The 21561-nt window shown below is 44.8% G+C and overlaps 1 protein-coding gene across 2 annotated transcripts in view; it reads right to left on the reverse strand.

Moving 5' to 3' along the window:
- The window catches only part of LOC135379009 (mucin-12-like), a 546819-nt gene that overhangs the window by 139016 nt on the left and 386242 nt on the right, over positions 1 to 21561 (reverse strand). For both annotated transcript variants that reach the window (XM_064612241.1, XM_064612240.1), the window contains exon 6: positions 8660 to 8781. In XM_064612241.1, the coding sequence (XP_064468311.1) occupies positions 8660 to 8781 (122 nt within the window). The remainder of the gene's footprint in view (positions 1 to 8659; positions 8782 to 21561) is intronic.

Here is a 21561-nt window from a genome sequence, read left to right on the forward strand (position 1 = left end):
ATGCAGATGACAGCGAGAAAAGCAGATCTCGTCCTGTCGTCTGCTAGAAGGAAACTGTAATAACCAACAAAACAACGAAGAAGGTAGCGCCCCTTGCGGGGCTTCGAACAAACGCCTTGGGCAGATGGGATTAGAGGCTCTAGGGACTCTAGCTGGGACGATGCTCCCTTCTGAAGTCTTGTTGCAACCAGACTACACAGAACATTTATCAAGTCCGTTAAACGCTAATCTGTTGCATCTATATGACGCGGAGGTTTCTTTGCAGACGACAGCGTGAAAAGCAGACGCGATCTTGTCGTCTGCTTCAGGAACCAGTGAGAGGAAACAATCAGCCCGTTGCGCCTCTTGTGCTCAGGCTCTGAGCAGCTCAGAAATTAAGAAACCCGTATACAGCACTTTATGGGACGATAAAAAGTGTGCGTTGCCAACCCTCCAAACAAAAAGTATAGATCACTTCGTCCCGCTGAGCTTCCCAAGCAGCACAATGTACTGAAAGTCGAGTGCAATAGGGGTGGACGGCATGTGTGTTATTAATGTTCCTTAGCTTCGAGAGTCTGTTTAAGGTCTTCCACCTACCCGTCCACCCCTATTACACTCAACTTTCAGTACACTCTGCTGCTTGGGTTTATTATTGCGAAAAAGAAACAAAAGAAAAGAAAAGCAGAAGTCGTGCAGTGATAGCTGAAATCCAGTGCACCCGGCCGCACTAAAGGGCTTTTCGCACGATGGGGTGTTTTGTTATGTTTTCTATTGGTTATCAGGTACACCGTACACATCACAAATAAACGGATCTGTAAAAGGAAATCAAAAGTAGGTCACGTCGGCTCAGGGCGTATAAGAACTGCCTTCTGCGCTTCTTTCACCGATTTCCTCTATTTGTGTAGCTTTTTTTGTTTTTTTTTTGTTTCAGACGCCTTCTAGATTGCCTGTATCGATACCACGCCAGACGTTCGTACCTAAAACAAGCGACGATTGCAAGTGACACACACATAAAAGAAGAAGGAAAATTTTGAAAGTAAGAATAAAGAAACGCGCAAAAAGAAAAAAAAAGAGAGAAAACGGCGCGCGCGACAATTTACAATCTCTTGGCCATGTGACCCCCCTCTGCGCTCTGCTCTCCAGACTGGAAGGCGTCCAAAGAACTTGCAGACGGCAAAGACGAAAAAAAAAAGGAAGAAGAAAACCGAAAGCTGTCGAAATACATGTCGTCTGCAACTCCAACTGAAAGAAAAAATAAGAAGAAAAGAAACGAAAGAAGAACGGAGATAAAATGTGGCACGATAGAGAGACATAACTCATTTAAACTCGTTAGCTTGTGTTTGTGTAGACATGAAAATGAAGGTTCAGCATTTTATGTGGAGATTCCGTTTTTATGCCCACGTGAGCTTACGTAACAGAGCGCTGTAGACCGAGAACCACACATGCCCTTTCTCTTTGCTTAAAAAAATAAATAAATAAAGGTATGTGTAGTCAGACGAGTTAAGAAAAGAGCTGGACCGGAGGAATGACACAACAACAACACAACGGAGGAATGACACATGCGGTTCTACGTAGTCACTGCACGTTTTTAAAGCTTGCTTCTGGCTAGCTAGTTAGCTTTGTAATAAGAATGTGGCAAAGGTGCAGACAAACAGAACCACAAATAGAATGCTATAACACAGAGCCACAGGTCGAATTTATCTCTTTAGTCGTTCTCTAGATTTACAGGGAGTCTCTTCGGAGATCCGAAACGCAGAAAAAAAGAAAAAGAAAAAGAAAAGAAGAAGAAGAACGAAAGGAGAAACAGAAGAAAAAAAAAGCAATATACATGGGGATGTAGAAGATGAGGTATGAGTTGGAGATGAAACAGAGACAAATAAAAGTATTTTTAACGCACAACATTTTTAGATTTTTTCCCATGAATGCAATGGTGGTAGATACGTGGATATATGTGTCGAATGCGCGGATATAGGTATGTTACCGGTGAAGTGTGAAATTCACCTAGCTATGGGGTAGCGTTCCACTCCTAGAGTGGAAAACCTCCCCACTTCATCATCACAATACATATGTTGTTGTTGTTGTTGTTGTGAAATTCACACCTCACCGGTATAGCTGTCGCATGGAATGCCTGACTTATTATGTTTTAATTATGATATTATCGGTTATAACGTCTGTTTTGGAAATGTACGTATTTAGCACTTTCCCTGGGCGTGCTACACAACCCATAGCCACTACACAGAGTGCCAAACCCTAATTCGACAAAGTATGCAAAACTTGTACTTCGGAACACGAACTTGCGGCATTCATGAAAACAAAACAAAACAAACAGAAAACACACACACACAAACAGGAGATGATATTCCATGAGATTGGGGCAAGACAACGACGAACACGAAACAACCGGTGTTCGTCGTTGTCTTCCTTTAAATTCAAGGAATGTCATCTCCAGATTACCAGCTGCTCCCTGGCGTCCTGCTTTTATGCCCCACAGAAAAGCAAGTACATTTACCCGAAATAAAGCCGAAGAACAAAAATGGAGAGAATAAAACAATAACGAACGTCGAATGTCGTGCGAAAAACACGAAAATTCATTTTAATCGCCGGTCCGGTCAAGACGATCTCCCATGTTTACTGAGGAGGCAACGACACTTCGGCAGCGAATCCTAACGCCGCCAATGGATATACCCGATATCCGTGCATTTGCTTCTTTATTGAGGCACACACTCTGCACTGCAAAGATTAAAAAAAAGAGAAGTATGGTGTGTTTTCCTTGCAACAAAATGACAGCATTTGGCTATCGCAATGAAGATATATTCGAAGCGAATATCACAGGTTACGATTCACGATGAGGACCATTCGTCTGGCGGGACCCTTTATGGAAAATTCGCTGCGACCAATCGCATTGCGTGTCGATGGCCGGCTGGACGCGAGACGCCACGAAGTGTCGGTTACTGGAACTAATCTCAAATTACGAGATCGAGGAGAGATCAAAAAGTAATAGGACGATAAGTTTGTGTGTGGTTGCCATCGGCAAGAAAGACGTCCGAAAACTGATAGAAAAAATAAATGAGAGGAAGAAAAAAAAAAGACAGACTTGTTCCGTCGCCAGCGATAAATTCAGACCCTCGCCTTATCGTACGCAGCGACAAAATACAAGCGTAATTTCAGCGAATGAAGCAATCAATAAAATAACAAGATGTGTTAACACCACAAGCAAAGAAAAGAGCACCACATCAGGGAAGATAAACGGACGAAATATTCACACTCAATTGCACATTCCTGTGAAAGGAATGATCAGGCCCAACACCAAGGTTATGCAAACGCTGTCGCATGCTTTCTTATGCTCGAGGTCATCTCGCCCAATATTTCACTCAAATAAGCAGTCAACTATTTACAATTGAACTTCATCGATTTTCCTGCCAACGACAGATACATACCACGAGAATCGCACTGTTGCGTCGTATTTAGGTAAATCGTGACCTTATATACAGGGCATCTTTTTTTTTTACGATACAGATTTTTCCATAAAAACTATAAGGGCTATATACATCCTGCTTTCACTTCTGTCATATCTCTGGGCCGGCGGACGTACTTGGCCATCTGTTACTCAACCGTTGCATGACTAATTGCCTAAAAATCGTTAATTAACTTTTTAATTATAAAAGCTACGAAGTTGTCCCAATGAGAACATTTGTTCCTTTCGGTCACCTGATATCGTAGCCGTTTTCAGAACAAAAAATCCGTTCGATAGATCGTCCGTGAAATATTCGTGAAGGAACACGATTTTTTTTCTTTATTTGGTTCACTGCCTACCTTCGTAGACGCGCCTTTCCTTCACCCAAAATGTGAGAGGGTGAAAGAGCACACTATTGCCTCTCTGTCTTTGTCGCCTCGATGTCTATAGCCCTTAAAGCTTTCTTATAAAAAAATATGTATCGAAAAAAAAAGAGAAAGATAAAAGGACACCCTATATAAAGGGAACTGCCTCAGAAACGAGAGACGCCGATATTTCGAACATAGACCCTCGAAAGTTCGAAATATCGGCGACTCTCGTCCAGAGGCAATTCCCTTAATACTTCCTTACCGATTCGCTAGATTTCTATCGGTCTACGTTGAGCTTATTTCGGTTTACACGATATGCATCGATGCATATCGTCAACAAGTCGACAACACAAACAACTTAATCCGAGCTGTATTTCTCCGGCGCAGCGTAAGATACTAGCTTGCTTCCTGAATACGTTAAACAGTCGTGCCACTTAACTTTCGATCGCAAAGGCAAAGACCTCTTTCCGCAGAAGATACGTGTTTGTCAATCCCCTTCCTGTAACCCGATAACGGAGTGCACTTTATGCGTTATCAGTAACACACAGGTTAGAAGCTATCGATGTCGTCTCCTGTATATACTGTCTTACCCATGTGGAAGTTCCGTTACACGCTCTTCACGTAATTGGGTTACGCAACTTTCCGCAGACGTGCTGAAAAAGTGTACACAACCCACGAAGCAGTCAGTATGCATTACAGGGTGAATAAACCCCCCGAGTGTCACGTGATTGAGCCTTTCTCTTCGTTTGTGAACTTCTTGCTTTAGCAGAGTTTCTACGTTATGGTGTTTCTTTCCGCCAGGGTGTTTATTTTTATTCGTTAGAGAATTTTTATTAAAAAAACTAGCGGAGCAAAACACATGCCGTTTTTTGGGGGGTTGAGTTACATGGCCAGGCGAACATTCACTCGAAGAAGGCATGTAACTACAAGATCACTGATTACTATAAATTCATTAATTAACTCTTTCATTAGGGGATTTCGCGCAAGTGCGAGTTGACACGACGGGAGAGATTCCTCGTTGAAAGCGATTTCTTGTTTAAAAAACCCTTAAACGCGCACATGTGTTGAAATACCAATCGCTGAATTTCGCCATGCAAATGAGCCGGAACAACAACTATGCACTTTTCGAGCGCGGAAATAACGGAAATGAAGCTGAAATAACACTGGCTAAGCTGCAGGACGTGCACGGGTGAAAAAGTTGGAAGGGGAGGGGGGACATTTTGGAGGAAGGGCGTTGGGAGGTGTAGGAGGGACTCGATAAAATCACTGGGGAGTTTTGTTTTGAGTCATTATTCTGGCGTCTGCTACCAGGTGGGTGTTATACTATACATATGTCTCACATACTTATGATTACGAAAACAAATTATTACCTATGTAAGTTTTCGGATAAGAAGCTCAGTATAGCTCTAAAAAAAAAAGCAGAAGAAAGACAACGACAAACGCAATATTTTGATTACACTGGGGGTACCATACCCCACCTCTGCATACACGAAGTGAGCAAGCCTGATAGTATTAGCATAAGCGCACCTGTATCTATAATGGAGTGCCGTACTTTAGCGCATTCGTAACTCCGTTCTGGAACGTGTTCGTTCATTATCGATTTGACCTACGTCATATTGTGACGTGGCAATGACGCGCACACTCGTAAGCTCCTCCCGCTGGTGATCACTTTTCGTGCTAGCGGCATTGAAAGATGAGAAACTGCACTATTTTTCAATGCTACTATCATAGTTTTCATAAAAGGAAAATGTGAGAACGACAATGACGAAGTGTCTTCAGGATAAAAGAAGGGTACGCACGCAACTGAATTTCAAAACACCATTCAAGGCCTCGTTTTCGAGCAAATGCTGCTAATCTTGGTAGCTGCGCGGTCAAACGCGCTGGTTTTGACGTGATGTGAAAACACCCTATAGGGTATGGACATATTTCATGTGGAAGACCTTATCCTTTCTTCTTAGTAGTTGAGAATTCACTCGAGGGATGGCGCTTCCATACTTCTTTAAAATGTACGATACCTTGGATACCAATGTGATAATCTGCCACGCAAGTAGCGCTGGTCCAGAGTCAGTCATTTGTATAGTGTCTGCGACTCTGAATCCTGTCAGTGACGTTCTATGGCGGACATCGTAGCAGACGACGCGGTTCTCCTCACCACGCACAGAGAGCGCCACTATCAAGGTCCTCTGCTGTGCAAAAAGGTTGCTGCCCAGGTTAGCAAGCAGTGTCACCCTCTTTTCTTAACTCGCCGCGTAACTGAGACTGGCCTCGCGCCAGGAACGAAAACATGCGGTCGACGTGAACACTGAGCTCTCAGCCCATCCTGTTGTTTTCATTCTTCCTGGAAGACTTGTAGGTCGAGTCGGAAGGCACAGTGTTGCATGCATCCGGGGTTTGTCGCCAGTGAGGAATGAGGTCGGTAGGACCCAAAATAAACCCCTCTAACCACCAGCAGCAATTCCTGTATGTGACCTCGGCGTGAGAACACCGGAAGAGGAGAGCAAGAGACAGCCGGGTCTTTGGCTCAGGTTAAAAGGGGTTGGGGGCTCTGGACCCGTTTGCAGAAAGAGAAAAAAAAAGAAATGTGTGCTATGAAGCTTACGTAAGGAAAACCCTTCGCCACATCTTCGACTATGTGTTTGACACGAGACAAAGATGATAAGCTTAAGGATGCTGCAAGACAATCCTCGAACATATTTCTATGCAAACTGGTCCCAATTCGTCACCAGTTATGCCAGATAGATATAATAGTATAGAACAGCCAGTCTCAGTGAACTGGGCGATAAATTATTATTGTTATTAACTGTTCATGCTGTGTTTTTTTTAGCTCATCTCACTTACGACAATCCCATGAGCGTGGCCAACGTACATTTATCTTCAACTAGCGCCATCAGAAGCAGCAGGCGATTGGGCCGGTGTAGAGAGCTCTCCTTGGTTAATTAATTTATTTATTTGTACTATCGACCAAGGTCGAAGCAGGGTGGTACAACACCCAGTCCATGTCTATATACATGGAGCGCATCAGCACAGAAATGGAAACGATAATGACTTGCGATAACGATATCAACGAGGATCAAGGCGCCGGGGAGCAAAGACGGCAGTTAGGTTACTTGGCCGAAGAAACAGTGCATAGTTTTACAGTGCTGGGCAAAAGCTTACGGAACACGCTCCGGCTCATTCCTTCCGCAAAATGACACGCTCGCAGCGAACAGAATCGTACGGACTTACAGACATGTGCCTAGGTAACCCAGTCACCTGTGTGCAAGTCCGTACGGTACCATTCGCTGCAAGCGCGTTACTCCGAGGAAGCAATGCACTTGAGCGTGTTCCATAAGCACTGTACGTTTTCGAGAAACTGTGTAAAATGATTCAACGACGTGTAAAAAGTCCCCTCAGGAATAGGTCCGAACCAACTTTTGTTCGAGACAAAAAAAAAAAAAAAGAAAGTATGAGAAACTGCCCGTACGGGTGACAAATATAAATTTTCGCAAAAGATGGCCCGAAGCCATCCCGAAACCAGTAAAGCCTTCCATGAAAAATGTTGAGGAGGCATCTGAAATTATTGCAAAATGCGCACTATTCATGCTGTTTTATGCGCAATACTCCGTAGACGAAGAGGAGTTTTTTTTTAAATTGCGTGTTAGCGCCGCGAAGCAACTGTGGCTATGAGCGGCGTACAGATGTGGACAGGTGGAGAGAGGACAGCAGGAAGGAGTGGGGCACAGGGGGGGGGGGGTAGTATGCGTCCTGGCCGACATCACGAGGAACTGTGCCGACATTTATCTGGAAAGTCTTCGGAAAGCCCAGGGAAAACCCTCAGACAACAAAGCCGGTGACAGGATTCGAACCCGTGTCACCTCCCAGTCTCGGCGTGGAAAGCGATCATCCTAACCACTATGCCACGGGAGTTGATAAACACATTAAGGCGGACTCATTTCTTAAGAAGGTCTATGGGGAATTTTTGTTCCCAGGGTTCTCGTAAACCGCGCTAAATTTCTGCACGAAAGAGGCACAGGAATGTTCCCCTCTAGTTTACCTAGGGAATGACACATTTTCGAAGGTCTGACGCGATCCACTGATTTTTGGCGAATTAAAGTTTGTCAAGTTTTCGATACATGGGAGTCTATGGGAGACGCAACAAAATCGCTTCCCTCGGCACGCAGGCCAGCGATATTTGGGCCAAACTGATGTCATTCCCTGCAGTAACTGTCTGGGTATTGATTGAAATCAACAAATTCGACGCGCTTACTGCAGTTTTCCTGATCCCTGCGAATGAAACTAATGGCTTTGTCGTTTCCTAGCATGTTCCGCACGCCTGGCGCCGATTACATTTCTTCCTCAGAGCGTCTGAGGAATGCAAAGCCGGGAAAACAATTTTGCGACGGTGCAGCCAACCATCTCTGGAAGCGAACGCTAACTAGCAGCAACAACAACAATAACAATAAATGACGATGAGATGGGGTGTTGCCCCATCTCGGTACCCTGGTACGTGGTGCGGTACCCTACCCCATTGCACGTGGAACATTATATGAAGATGATGAAGGAAGGATGAAAATACAAGAAATAAATAAGGCGTCTGGAGCAATCCAGTGGACGACAGGAAGTCCATGAACAGGTGAAGAACCCGAAGATGGAGCACGCAGCAGATCGCATGAGACCGCCTTTACCAACAGATAAACACATTGATCGAAGACGTCACGCCAGTAGGATATCATCTACGATACCACCGATCCCCCACTGTACTGTGCCGCAGTACTTGCTTTATGACGTAAGAAAGCGTTGGTCACGTCACCGCACGGCAAGGTCCACCTGTATTGTACCCGTATGCGCATGCATTTTGTAGAAACACATTCGTACTTACTTGTCGAGGAATCCTTCGAAGTCGTCATTCTGCTCGTCGATGGTCGATTCGAGGTCCAAGTACGTCCCATAATCCCCCTCGGCGTCGCTGAACTTGTACAGCTGTAGTGTGCAGTCATCCAGCTGTATCAGATAGAGAAAACAATCACGTTAGAATAGGAGTTAGGGCGAACAGCAAAAAGGGGCGAGTTTGGCTTGGTACCGGCAAACTTGGGAAAACTGAGCAATTCACCGATGTCGCGTTTCATTCGTTCGTTCATTCATTCATTTCATTCCATTCATCCAATTGTTTTCTTTTTGTTCATGTCACGGAAGACAGCTGGAGCCTAAAGCGCAGCACACGAAAGTTTCACAAATGCCGGGAAGACAAGGCTGAATACATAGGGAGTTTAAGAAGTAGACATTTTTCATAAAAAGGCTACCAGAGCAGCATATGCAATTTCTGCAGGTTTCTTTACAGCCAGACAGCCATTCTGTTCAAGGAGTATGTGTCTATTAGATGACTACATAGCCAAAATTCATTACTTACGCTTTCCACTAAAGGTTTTTGCGAGACAGCAAACTGAGACGTTCATCATTTTTTAAAATCCCTTAAAATATTTTAAATTATTATTATATTATAAATATATATATATGCATATTTTAAAATAATATATTTATTATTCTTCCTGACTATTCGAGACTTTCGTGCAGAAGGTAGCACTTTTTCAGGTCTAACATCAAGTTATAAAATTCCAGAATCCAATCCGCTAATGAACACGCGTAGTACATCGAATGCCCTCCTAGCAGTTTATATGTTGTTCTTTCATCTCATTGTTTTAATGTGATCAACCTGCAATTTGTTGTGGTCAAGATTTTTCTTTTTTCTTTTTTGTTTGGAGGCCTCAAGGGTCCCGGTTATTCTAGCTCGCCTCACAATATTAAGGAGTATGTTCTGGCTTATTAAGCCAGTTCTCTGGCTTTCCGATTTTTTCCGACATTTCGTCTCTTTCTGTTTTTTGCTTCTGTTCTGACATTTTCTCTTTCTGACCTCTCCTCCTTTTTTTTCTTCTTTGCACTAATAAATATATCCCTCCTTTACGTCCTTATCACGGCTATCTAATCATATCAACTGGTCGTTCCTTTTATACTCCTATCGCCATTAATTCTTACACATTTTATCTTGGTGTCAGCACTTTTTATCGCCTTTCATTACAAAAAAAAAAGGCAAAAGATTGTTCTCAATTCCATAAAAATGTCTTATACTGAAAACATAGAACAACTTCCATCAAGGAAAATAACTTTACAACAACCTCACAAAGGATTTGAACTGAAAAGGAACAGAGCTTTTCTTTGCAGACGACAAGAGCAAAAGTCGTAAGAAAAAAAGTAACAAAAACCCTCGACCCATTTTTTTTTTCTCCACCGTCTCTTATTTTCGTTCCACTTAAAGTCGGATGACAGTGTTAATCCGGTCTGTGAACGATTAAGCTGTCAGTCGCCACCAATCATGGAGGAAGGATTCCAAGAACAACAACGCCACCATTCCTCCAAAAATACACTGAAGGAGAGCGCGGAGGCTTCAGACATTAAAGACCCGAAGGCGGTCGGCGTCAATCAAAAACCGCTCGCGTTGTGGGCCCATTTAATAGTGATTTTGTATTTTGATTCCGTGTTAGCAATGTCGGCGCAGTTTCCCCCGAAGTGGGCCCAGGACGCATACTAACCCCCTTGTTCCCCATTAATTCCTGCTGTCCTGTCTCCATCTGTCCTCATATAGTCACAGTTGCTTCGCGGCGCTAACACGTAAATAAAAAAAAAAAAAAAGAATCGAAGACGACGGGCGCTACTATTCGAGGTGAGCGAACCTCGAACAGCAGCGCCTTCAGTCTTCAAGTGTCGAAAGGTATCGCATAGTGTATTACCATGATGGCCACTAACTACTTCTACAGTAGTTTAACTATGACTACTAACTACTTCGCGATGGAGTAGTTTAACAAGCAGTTCAACTACTTTTCAGGGGAGGTAGTTAAAACTACTTATCTACTGCAATGTATTTTAACTACATTTCTAACTACTTAACGTTGTCCATCAACACCAATCCCATTCTATAGCGTTCTTGGACACCCAAATATGAATCACAAGCAGGGATAAAAGTGAAGATTCAGTACACATGCACGGCACAATTGCTCTGCACCTCCGTTCTCATCAAACAAGTAGCTCAAGGTAAAAGTCGGAAGCACAATTGTGCCGTAAAGCTTGCGGCAAAATCGGAAGTATAGTGGCGCCTGCAGTAACCTAACTACTGTAGTTAACTACTCGAAATAGTAGTTTAACTTGTAGTTGCACACTACATTTCTGCAAGTAGATGATAACTACTTTTTAACTACAATAAGGTAGTTTAACTAGTAGTTTAACTACATGTAGTTAACTACTGGCCATCACTGTGTGTTACCATTGCATGCGGTTTCTTTTTTTTTTCTTTTTTTTAAAGACTCTTCCGTCGGCGGCCAGTCCGCGCCGCCACCGCACCGATAGTGACGCGCGTGCCTTCTTTTTTTGCGGTTTGCATTTCGCACCGCGAGCGCTGCGTCTGATACATATATAGGACAGGAATGGACTCGTAACGATTTACAGTGAACCCTCGTTAATATGACCCCCGATAATCTGACAGACGCGCTTTACGACCATACTCATGGGGGAACAATGCAGTGAAACCTCCGCAAATCCCCCGTTAATATGACAATTCCGCATTATGACCAATATTTTCGGGAACGACCACGGTCATAATAACGAGGGTTGACTGTATAAGGTTTACGCATCTATATTGGTACGACATTCCATTCCATAAACCATGCTTTAAAACAATAATTTACCATGCAGCTCCCGTGGCCTAGTGGTTAAGATGGTCGCTTTCCACAGCGAGACTGCAGGGAGGTGACACGGGTTCGAATCCTGTCACCGGGGCTGTGCTGTCTGAGGTTTTCCCCAGGTTTTCCAAACACTTTCCAGACGAATATCAGCACAGTTCCCCCCTGAAGTCGGCCCAGGACGCATACTAATCCCGCTCTCCCACTATTTCCTGATGCCGTCTCTCCATCTGTCCACGTCTGTACGCCGCTCATAGCCGCAGTTGCCTTGCGGCGCTAACGTCGAATTAAAAATAAAAAAACTATACTATAAGAAGTCTTCAGTTCTATAACATCTCAAAACAACGACCGTATATATACGCTGCCGTACACGTCCCGTCCTTCCTTCTCCGTGCAGTATGAAAAGTTCCCAATGAGATCAGTGAACCTACAGCCCCTGATCCCCACATATAGCATATCTGCCCGCATTCTGTGGTCGCTGACCCATAGATGCTCCCTGAATGCCTGAAAGCTTTTTCACTTTCCATTAAGATTACGTACCCCACAGCCACACATAGCCGATAAACATACCTCTTTTATTTTTTATTTTATTCCCGTCCGCAGACCGCCGTTACACATGGTTGCTTACACGAGATGTCTTATACCTATGTGTGTAAGGGGAAAGAAAGAAGGTCAACCCGAAAGCGTGAGAGGAATATTGGCACATAAATGGGGGGAGTGTTATCGTCGTGTGCGTTGACTATGAGATGAAGGCGACGAAATATTTATGAAGAAATTCCTAACCAGCAGGGGGCGTTGCACGCAGTATGGCACGCTAAGCTACGATTATGGTTTCACGTGTACGTACGGTGTGTAATGGTTCCCGAAATTGGGTGCGAAAAGTCGTTAGTTATTTCGCTAGAATGAATAGGTGGTTTTCGATGGTAATGGTTTAAAGGTGTAAACACTCGGTGGAAATGAATGAGAACCGACACCGGCATTTTTCTGTGCACACTGTGAATGTACATTTTATGTTACGTTATTTTATTCTCGTTACGGTTCCAACTGGCAGGGTGATTATTGCCATAGAGAGACTATAACTGATCACCGACCGCGTAAAAAATGCCGACGTACGTTTATCGTCGCATTTCGGTAGATACCAAACACGTTAGATGTAGGCGGCAGCACCAGTCGGTGCATATATGGCGAATACGAGGACCATATGCGTCAGTAGGAATATACTTTCCGTAAAATTTCTAGAGGGGGACCCACTATAGTACTTGAAGCCAGAAGGAAGATGCTCAAAACAAAAACTCACGTGCACAAGTAGTTTCACGGATAATGCGCGACATTGTGCATTCACGCGAGCGACATCTCCGCTGAATATTCCAGTGGAAGAATAAGCAAAAAGACTGCTCTCACACGGCGGAAGTTACGCAGCGTCTTATAATTAGCATTCGCAGGGCGCAGGGTTATCTGAAGTCGCGCACACCTACATACAGAAGGCCTGCTTATTCCCTTCTCTCCCTCCTTCGCTACGTGACATATAAAGTCAAAATTCGTCTGCTACTGCGATTCATCGTTCTGTGAAGTAAAGCACCCGCAAACGATTGCAGCTAACTTGCAACCTGGAGACCCGATTCTGTAGACGAAAAGTACAACACGGTTTCCAGAAAAAGTTTTGAGAAAAATATGGAACCGTTTTGCGCTTTATTTTAAAGTTTTTCCCATTTAGTTAGCGGGGACGTTCATTCACTGTTCGCAGACGACGGTGGGTCGTCTCTATGGCTACGACCGCTTAAAGCAGATTCGTGATTGGCTACGGCAGTTGCAGACACGATCCCGATTGGCTGACTTCGTTGTTACGTCACGTGAACGAGAAAGCAGGCTTTCTCTATCTAGGTGGCGTCGTGCACTGCGGACATCATAGCAGACGACACCATCGGTCCTGTCGTCTGCTACGGAGTACTTCCGCGGATGGGCCGTTGGATACTGGTATTGGTTAGAAGAGCACGAAAAGTCGTAACGTTTAACGCTCAACGTGGCAGTAGAAAGTTATCACGTTTTTCGCAGCTTCTCGGAAATGTTCTGGAGAATGTCGCTAGTGCGAATGCATTGATGGGGACGGCAAAGAGGAAAAGACTGGGGAACGCGTCATCTTAAAATGTTAGCGTGTTCAATCGACTGCGATGGAGGAGAATATGACTATATGGTGATCATTAGGTTTACGAAGTGTGTGTTTACTTGGGGCTCGTATAGCTCCCCGGGGGGGGGGGGGGGGACGAAGGACTGGGACAACTTTACAGGGAATTGTGTCGACATTCGCATTTGAGCGGCTCATAATCGCTCTAAAATTGAGCTCGACATTTATCTACCGAACTCGAAAGAGTCATTTAACCCAATTCGGTCAGATGCAATACGTAGAAAAAAGTGCGACGTAAAAGAGCCACACAAAAAAAATATCACGTCGTACCACAGCGAAACGCAGAGAGTGCGTCCACGAATAACAAGCGTGAGCGCCGAAACGGGCGGCGAAAAATACAATCTCCCTCGGGAGAAGGTCAGGGCTGGTCCGCCCAATCAAGCACGGCCAGCCAAGCGCCAATAGAGACGTGACGTCATGTCCATGGTTGTTGACCTCCATATCAAAAAAATGTATACAGCCATCCGTCAAAGGTGACCAAAAACACGTTGGCGGGAGGGAAGGATTTCACAGCGGGATTCTCTGCTGTCTGTGCCATGCCAAGGTAGTGCTACATCGAAGACTTAGAGAAGTATAGTTTAGTCACCGCCTAAAAAAATGAATAAAATAAAATAAAATAAAGAAGAGAAGGGCTTTTGGAGGTGTTTTATTACCTTACCTATCGGGATCTGTATTAGGACTACTTGGTATTTCTTCAGCTCCGCAGAGATATAGGCTACCGCTGATACCAAAAGTCAGCGATATATGGAGTGCTGGAAATTTGTGTCAGAAATATCCAGCCTTCAGATTTGTATCAGGAAGTTACGAAATAAAACCCTATATCGTCATCCTCGAAGTTGTCTAATTAATTAATGAGATATATTACACGACCACCTCTATTTTACTCATGCGGACGATTGCTGCAGGAAACTATACTATTGAATTGCTTAGAATTCGGAATAATGGCAGCTGAAGAAAATCGGGAATCAGCTGGCAATGACAGTTGGCAATCAGAGGTGTGGGGTTTGAATCCGGGCCCAGTGCTTGTGCGTTTTCCTCAAACTGCCACTATTCAACTGAAGTGTGCAACTGGGTGTTGTGAGGCCTGCGTTGTGCTCGTCCTCCTATACGTTCAATTGCCTCGCATATACTGCTACGTTGATATTTATAACCAGTCACGGAAGCTCCTGACACATGCAAAACAGCAAAGACTGTGTTCACGGGCTATCCCGAAGTAGGGACGAAATGAAAGGAACGAACGAGAAAACATCCAAGGAACGGAGTCTGACAAAATGGCATCGAGAAGCAGAGCATCGTGTGCTATAGAACCGGAGGTCACGTGATGTTCTGCTACCACTCGTCTCCTTCAAAATGAAATGCGTCAGAGTGCACGCCTGCAACAAACAGTCAAAAAGCAGATCGTCGTCTGCTACAAGCCGAGGTCACGTGATCCTCTGCTACCACCTCAAATTGGAGTGTTTTTTGGAGCGCATGTCCGCGACAACAATAACACGCCTAAGAGCAAAGCCTCGTCTGCTAGTAGCAGAAATCACGCGATCTTCTGCTACGTGCATCCATTTTATAGCTCTCACCCCTCATTGAGAAAAGTGCAATACGCTTCAGAACGCACGCCTGGACTCAACACCGAAACGGCGGAGCGTCGTCTGCTATAGAAGCCGAGATCACGTGATATCTTCGGAATCTTGCCACTGGGTAATGGTCTCAATCGTTTGTGAGAGTGCTTACCCATCCGTGAAACTTTGACACGCTCTTATTTGTCACAGGTATAAAGTTTTAAGCGTTGCATTGTTCTGCTTGGAGCGTCAGCGTCTTTTAAGAGACATTAAGACAACAAATGACAAGAGAGAGAGAGAAAAAAAAAAAAGTGAGAGCAATTTTCTCCTCTCTTCATCCGTTGCACTTCGTTTTAAGCAATCTACTGGCGAATTCAGGTGGTCATTTCGTGGCAACACGGTCAATGCGCTCGGATATTGCTCGCGCTGGATCACGTGACTGTTGCCACCCCAACATGACTGCCAGGAATCTATCGGTTTGAGTCGTTTGGATCACGCTAGAGGCATCGCGGTCGCTCGTCTTCGGGCTCTGTCGTCTGCTAACCCACGTGAGCTTCGACGTGCGGGCCAATGAGGGACCACGTTACCCTCACGATGCGGATATGACGACACCGGATATATAGTTGGGCTATCCGCTGCCCGGTCGCTACGAGGCCGGGCGGAAAAAAGGGCTAGCTGGCAAATTCTTGGCGCTCAGAAAGTGCCAAGCGAACATGCGAGATCTGGAAACACTGGCGAGAACGGGTGGGGTCTGGCAAAAAAAGAGAGAAAACGTTGCCACGAAATGACCACCCGAATTCGCCAGATGTCGGACTCGTGTTGTGAGATTTTGCAGCGGAATTAAAAGAAAAACGAATGAAGGACAATACCAAAGGTAACTGATCACGGCGCTGTTAATCTACGGCGTCGCCATGCAACTTAACTAAATGAGCTGTGAGCTGCGAGAACTAAATGAGCTAAATGATGGACTTATTGGGTTTTATTTTTGGCGCAAAAGCGACGAAGGCCATAGAGCGCCAATACCAACGGTTACCAATATGTCGTTGTATTGTTGACTCTATGAGATGAGCCACAGAAGATATGTATTGTCATCAAGCAAGAGAACTACCCATGGAGGTATAGCCTCTATCTTACAAACCAGACAGCTCATGTGTATTGTCATCAAGCAAGATAGCTTTGTATTGTTGACTGATTAGATGAGTCACAAAATTAGTGAGCCCATCTTCCTTATCTTTTAGCCTACCACTTCCTATATCCTTAATGTACTGATTTGCTTTATTTTCCCCAACCAAGTCAACAACTGAGGCCAGTTCTAAAACTCTGCCCCATTGCATTTGCACTTGAGTGTAACGCTGTATCGTGTGCTTCAGAAGAGCGTCAACACTCCTGTGCTTTACAATAACTCACCCCAAAATTCCGATAGACCTCCTCCTTGTCACTAGTCTGCCAATTCATATTTAATAATACCCTCCACTACTCTGAACCCTGTAAGTTTTTGCTCCACAGCTCGTAAAACTGAAATTTATAGGCTGGTGTAAGAACAAATTCTACAGAAAATACCGGATGACTACACGGTTTTGACATCGCTTAGTTTCGCCGGTGTACACTGGTCTGTTGCTCGTCCTTTCAGCACGAGTGTCCAGGCAAATAAGAATACGGAACGGGAAAAAAAAAAAGGAAGAAACAGACAGATTACCCATGGTTCGTCTCCTCAGGAAAGCAACAAACGTCACGACTTCTAAACCTGGATGCAAAACCCGCACTACAAAGAAAGAAAGAAACCAAAAGGCAAAAAAAAAAAAAAAAGAAACGAAGAAAATATGAAAGAAACGAAAACTCACGTCGGAAGGTTCAAAACAACCGAAGCGTGCAAAAAGATGTGGTTGACCACCGGAGTTACGCCCCTTTAAAAATAAAAAGAATAGTGAAAAAGTAAGCAGATGTGGCACGCTAGAAAAAAAAAAGGAAGGGAGGAAAAAAGAAAAGGAAGAAGTGAAAGGGAAATAAGAAAGTGAGGCGTGAATCGCAACGAAGCGCGCGCATGAATCTTTAGAGAGCGAGAGAAAGAAAGAGAGAGAGAGAGAGAGAGAGCGTGAAGCCTTTATGGAAGCGGGCACACGTGCAAGGATGATTCCGAATCGTGAGACAAAAAAAAGAAAAGAAAAGAAGGAAAAAGAAGAAGAAGCAGAGAGCGAAAGCATCGTGGGAGGAGACAAGAAAAGAGACCGAGACAAAACATTAAAGAAGAAAAAAAAAAGCCCAAACCATGAGTAAAGAATGCGTTCCCCGGTGGTTGCCTTCGTACTTCCCTTTTCATTTCCTGGGTGCTCGCTTTCGGCGGTGCTCAAGGTGCTCGTTGCCGTTACGTTTGTTTTAGTGAAAATGCCTCTTGTGGTGGCACGAATGGTTGATAAGCGGCATTAAAGCTCAGTCTCGTGCCGTTCAGTTGTGCGTTTCCCGTCCGTATCGTTTCCCTGAGACTAATGCACACCTACACGCTTTTATTTGGTTTGAAAGGTTCCGTTACCTTGACATCCACACAAAAAGTTCATCTTTTTTATTTAGATTACACACGTTATTCAAGTTCAAATGTCTACCACACCTCGTTCTCTACAACGTAAAATCTCTCGTCCGTTGCTATTTCATAAAATCTATTACCTATAATGACACCCTTCCCAGGTATTCTCTTTTTTTTCTCCCCCTCACCATATATTTGGGTACTGGGATCATCCTGAAAAAGTTGCTCATTCCTTTTATACGAACTAATCACTTCCAGAATACATTCGTTCCCAAGACAGTGACTGGAATCACTTACTTGCGACCATCCCGCACCACTGCGACCATCGCAGTGGTCCGGGACTCAACAAGATTCCGTAGTTTATTCCATGACGTATTTGATGTGTAACTTTGTATGTGTCACTTTTCATTTGCTTCCATTGTTATTTCCACTCCCCTCTGTAATTCCATATGACTTGCGGGTAAATAAATAAATAAAAAACTAAAGGAAAGGGAACTGAGGATTCACTGGTTGCATCCATGACGACGAACTCTGAGTCTGCGCACAACAACTATAATTAGGCTCCATGGAGTTGTGCCCAATTCACGCTCCGTCGCCACGGATCTTTTCCACCAGCGTTTGTAGTTGTCTGTGTGCCATTAAATCTCCAATCATCATCATCTTTGTACCAGCGTTAATTCACCGTGGCAGTGTCGTTCGTAATTCGTAATTGAAAGAAACCCGAAATTTACGCGTCCCCCCCCCTCTCTCTCTCTCTCTGCTTCTCAAGGAGCGCCACAAAGCGGACAAGCCTCGGATTGGTTTCCTGTGACGATCTCCTGCACGATGATTGGTCGGACAAAACGCTCAGACAATCGGACACCAATGAGAGCTCGTTCTGCAATGTGGTAAGAAGGATCTTCCATTTATAAATAACCAACCTATCCGAATAAATACAGTATTAATAAATCACCAACTCGAATAACGCGCGTGAATTCTTATATAAAATAGAGTAAAAGAAAAAAAAAGTTGAACAGGCTATTACTGTTGTATTATTGTTGTGCCGGCAATGCTGTGGCAACATTACGTGTTCAAACAAGGCTCATCCGCACCGTTGGTGATGGATGTGTTGACGGCTTACAACCTTGTCTACGAAGCAGTGCACAGACTAGTTCTCTGATGGGTTCCAGCCAGTGATTTCCCCAGAAATTCACTACTGCGGGGGTGCCCAGCTTTCAAGGGGGGGGGGGGTCATGCTTTGTGAAGGTTCCACTTACAGAATTTTTCTTAGACACGGAAAGAATCGTGGCACAACGGTGACATATCTGTACAGCTTTCCCGGTTTATTTGTACATGTCATTACTTTAGAACACAGTACATTAGAATAGAGATTCATTGTGAACGGCATTTCAACAATAAGATGCATAATCACACGACCGACAAAGTTACGAGACTACCATCTTGTCAACGAACACCTAGCAATCAACGGTGAAAACATTAGAATACCCCGCTTGGTTGAGTTGGGCGCAAATGGCTCTTCATGATCCACATTGAGTTTGCGTGACCGCACGCATTTTTGCTCGTACATACGCGCAATATATGCATTGGACAGTCACTTTTAAATGATTTTGGACAAATGCATCGTACGATCATCTGCATGACTGTGGTCCTACAGCCCAAGTTTGACAGCACAGGATGTAATTCGCTGCTCCGGACTCACTACCAGAACGTGTTGGTGACCGAGCTGGGTGGGGTCACCTGAGAAATTTCAGGGGGGGTGTTGCAAAAATGCAGGAAGGGTGTACACCCCCCTGAGGGGGGTGTAGGGAAATCCCTGGTTCCAGCCCATTGCGCTGTCGAAGGAAATGAACGTGCCGACAGCGCCGCAGAAGCAGCTCTCTCGTCTCGGCGACGCACGCGTATGGCGCTGCTGAGAGGAGATCGTCGGTCCGTACTTGGACGCCTCGTGACTCCCCTGGCTTCCCGCCAATGGACCACTGACATTCTTCCCCCAGCCATGCTGAGCAGAGTTGATCCAGCGCTCGCTTTCCGCATGCCTCGACATACCTCTCGTTAAGATGCCGCATTAGTTCATCGAATGCGCCTTAATGTGGCGTTACCGCTTGAGACAAGTTTACTCTCCCCAATGCAATCATCTAGAGCACATTCTTCTCCATTGCCCACACTACCAACCTTCCTGAACCGTACTCTCCGGATCCCTTAACGAGCTGGACTCCCCCCCCCCCCCACAAAATTGCTTAGTCCCTGGCCACATCCAGCACACCAACGCTCTGCCCTCAAAGCTCTCTTCACCTTTCTCAGTACCATAGGACTCCGATCCTTATTATGAAGGGGGCCATTATTTTATTCCCAGCATCAGGACAAGCAATATGGGGTAGAGCATCGCCCCTTGCGATGAAACTCCCCATTCATCCTCTCACAATAAAGTCGTTGTTGTTGTTGTTGTTGTGTTCAAACAACTCAGGGGAAAGAGGTGCTGAGTTGTTTGAATTCGTTAATTTCTTGGCGTTAGAGGCTTGCTTGTCTCTTGTCGCCCCTAATTGTGATCTGCCCTGGCCAATTCTCGTTGTTTGCAACATTACGTACAATCGCGGAAAATAATGTTATTCACAATTTCGAGCGCCGCTCATAGCCATAGTTGCTTCGCGGCGCTTACACGGAATGATAAAGAATAATAATAATTTCGAGCAAGTTTACGCGCGGCATGATGGTTGCTTCGTTGGTAGCTTTTGTTATTGCCGTTTCCAGTTTCCAAATCTGGCGCGTGACTGAACATGCGAAATCTTCAAGTCGCCATTCGTTCTAAACTCCGTGAGATATTCCCCAGGTATTAAGTTGTATTGTTGACTGGTTGGATGAGTCACAAAATTATGCACTTGAGTTATACACTTGCAGTTCCCATACCTGACTAAATATACGAAATCCTCACGCCACAATTCGTTCTAACTCGAGCGATCTACCTGCCGATGTGACGGTATGTTGTCTTGGGCCGACTTCAGAGGGAAATGCGTCTACATTTCCCTCGCAGTGTCGGAGAAAAAAAACCGGGTTACGCCTCAGCGTCGGCCTGGGTGGCAATCATTTTAGCGACTGAGCCACATAAAGTGAGTCAGCCCTAAATGCAATCGTGTGTGTGTGTGTGGGGGGGGGGGGGCGACGACACAAAGACGAGCTGTAATGTTAGATGGCAAACAAATGGCATGTTCTCTCTCGGAGCAACAGTATTGCTTCGAGCGCATTGTAAAGGGAACCCGTAACATTACACGCTAACATTACAATGGGATGCGGCATCGATTCTGTCCGTGTGTTGTGTCTCGATTCTGAAAAGCAGTGATGTTTGGCATTGGCCGGCCTTCCATTTGATGCCAATACACACTCTCTCTCTCTCATTGGCAGTGAGTTCATCTTGCTCTTCGTTTCTAGGGCGAGAGCAGCACTAGTTTTGAAATGTGATGTGGGAAAGCTTTCGTTTGTCCCATCCTACAGTTTGCAATACGACCACGATGATGCCAATACATATATATATATACACATATGTACTTCTGCTCCACGTGCTTCACCTTCACAGGCAGCCCTCCTGATTGATGACAATACACAGATGCTCCACGTGCGCGCTTGAACCCCGGAATCCATTCCCATCCTACAGACAAAGTAGTGCAAGCATTACGCTTGTCCCGCCATACATTGGCAATACAAGTGTAGGCCTGTTTTTAGGGTGTTAGCATATTATATATAAGCATTTAATGAATTTGTGTTGTATCGCATCCTCAGCGGGCTCAGCAAAACAGGAAATCTTGTCAC

Source organism: Ornithodoros turicata, chromosome 1 (genome assembly GCF_037126465.1).
Source record: "Ornithodoros turicata isolate Travis chromosome 1, ASM3712646v1, whole genome shotgun sequence".
NCBI lineage: Eukaryota > Metazoa > Arthropoda > Arachnida > Ixodida > Argasidae > Ornithodoros > Ornithodoros turicata.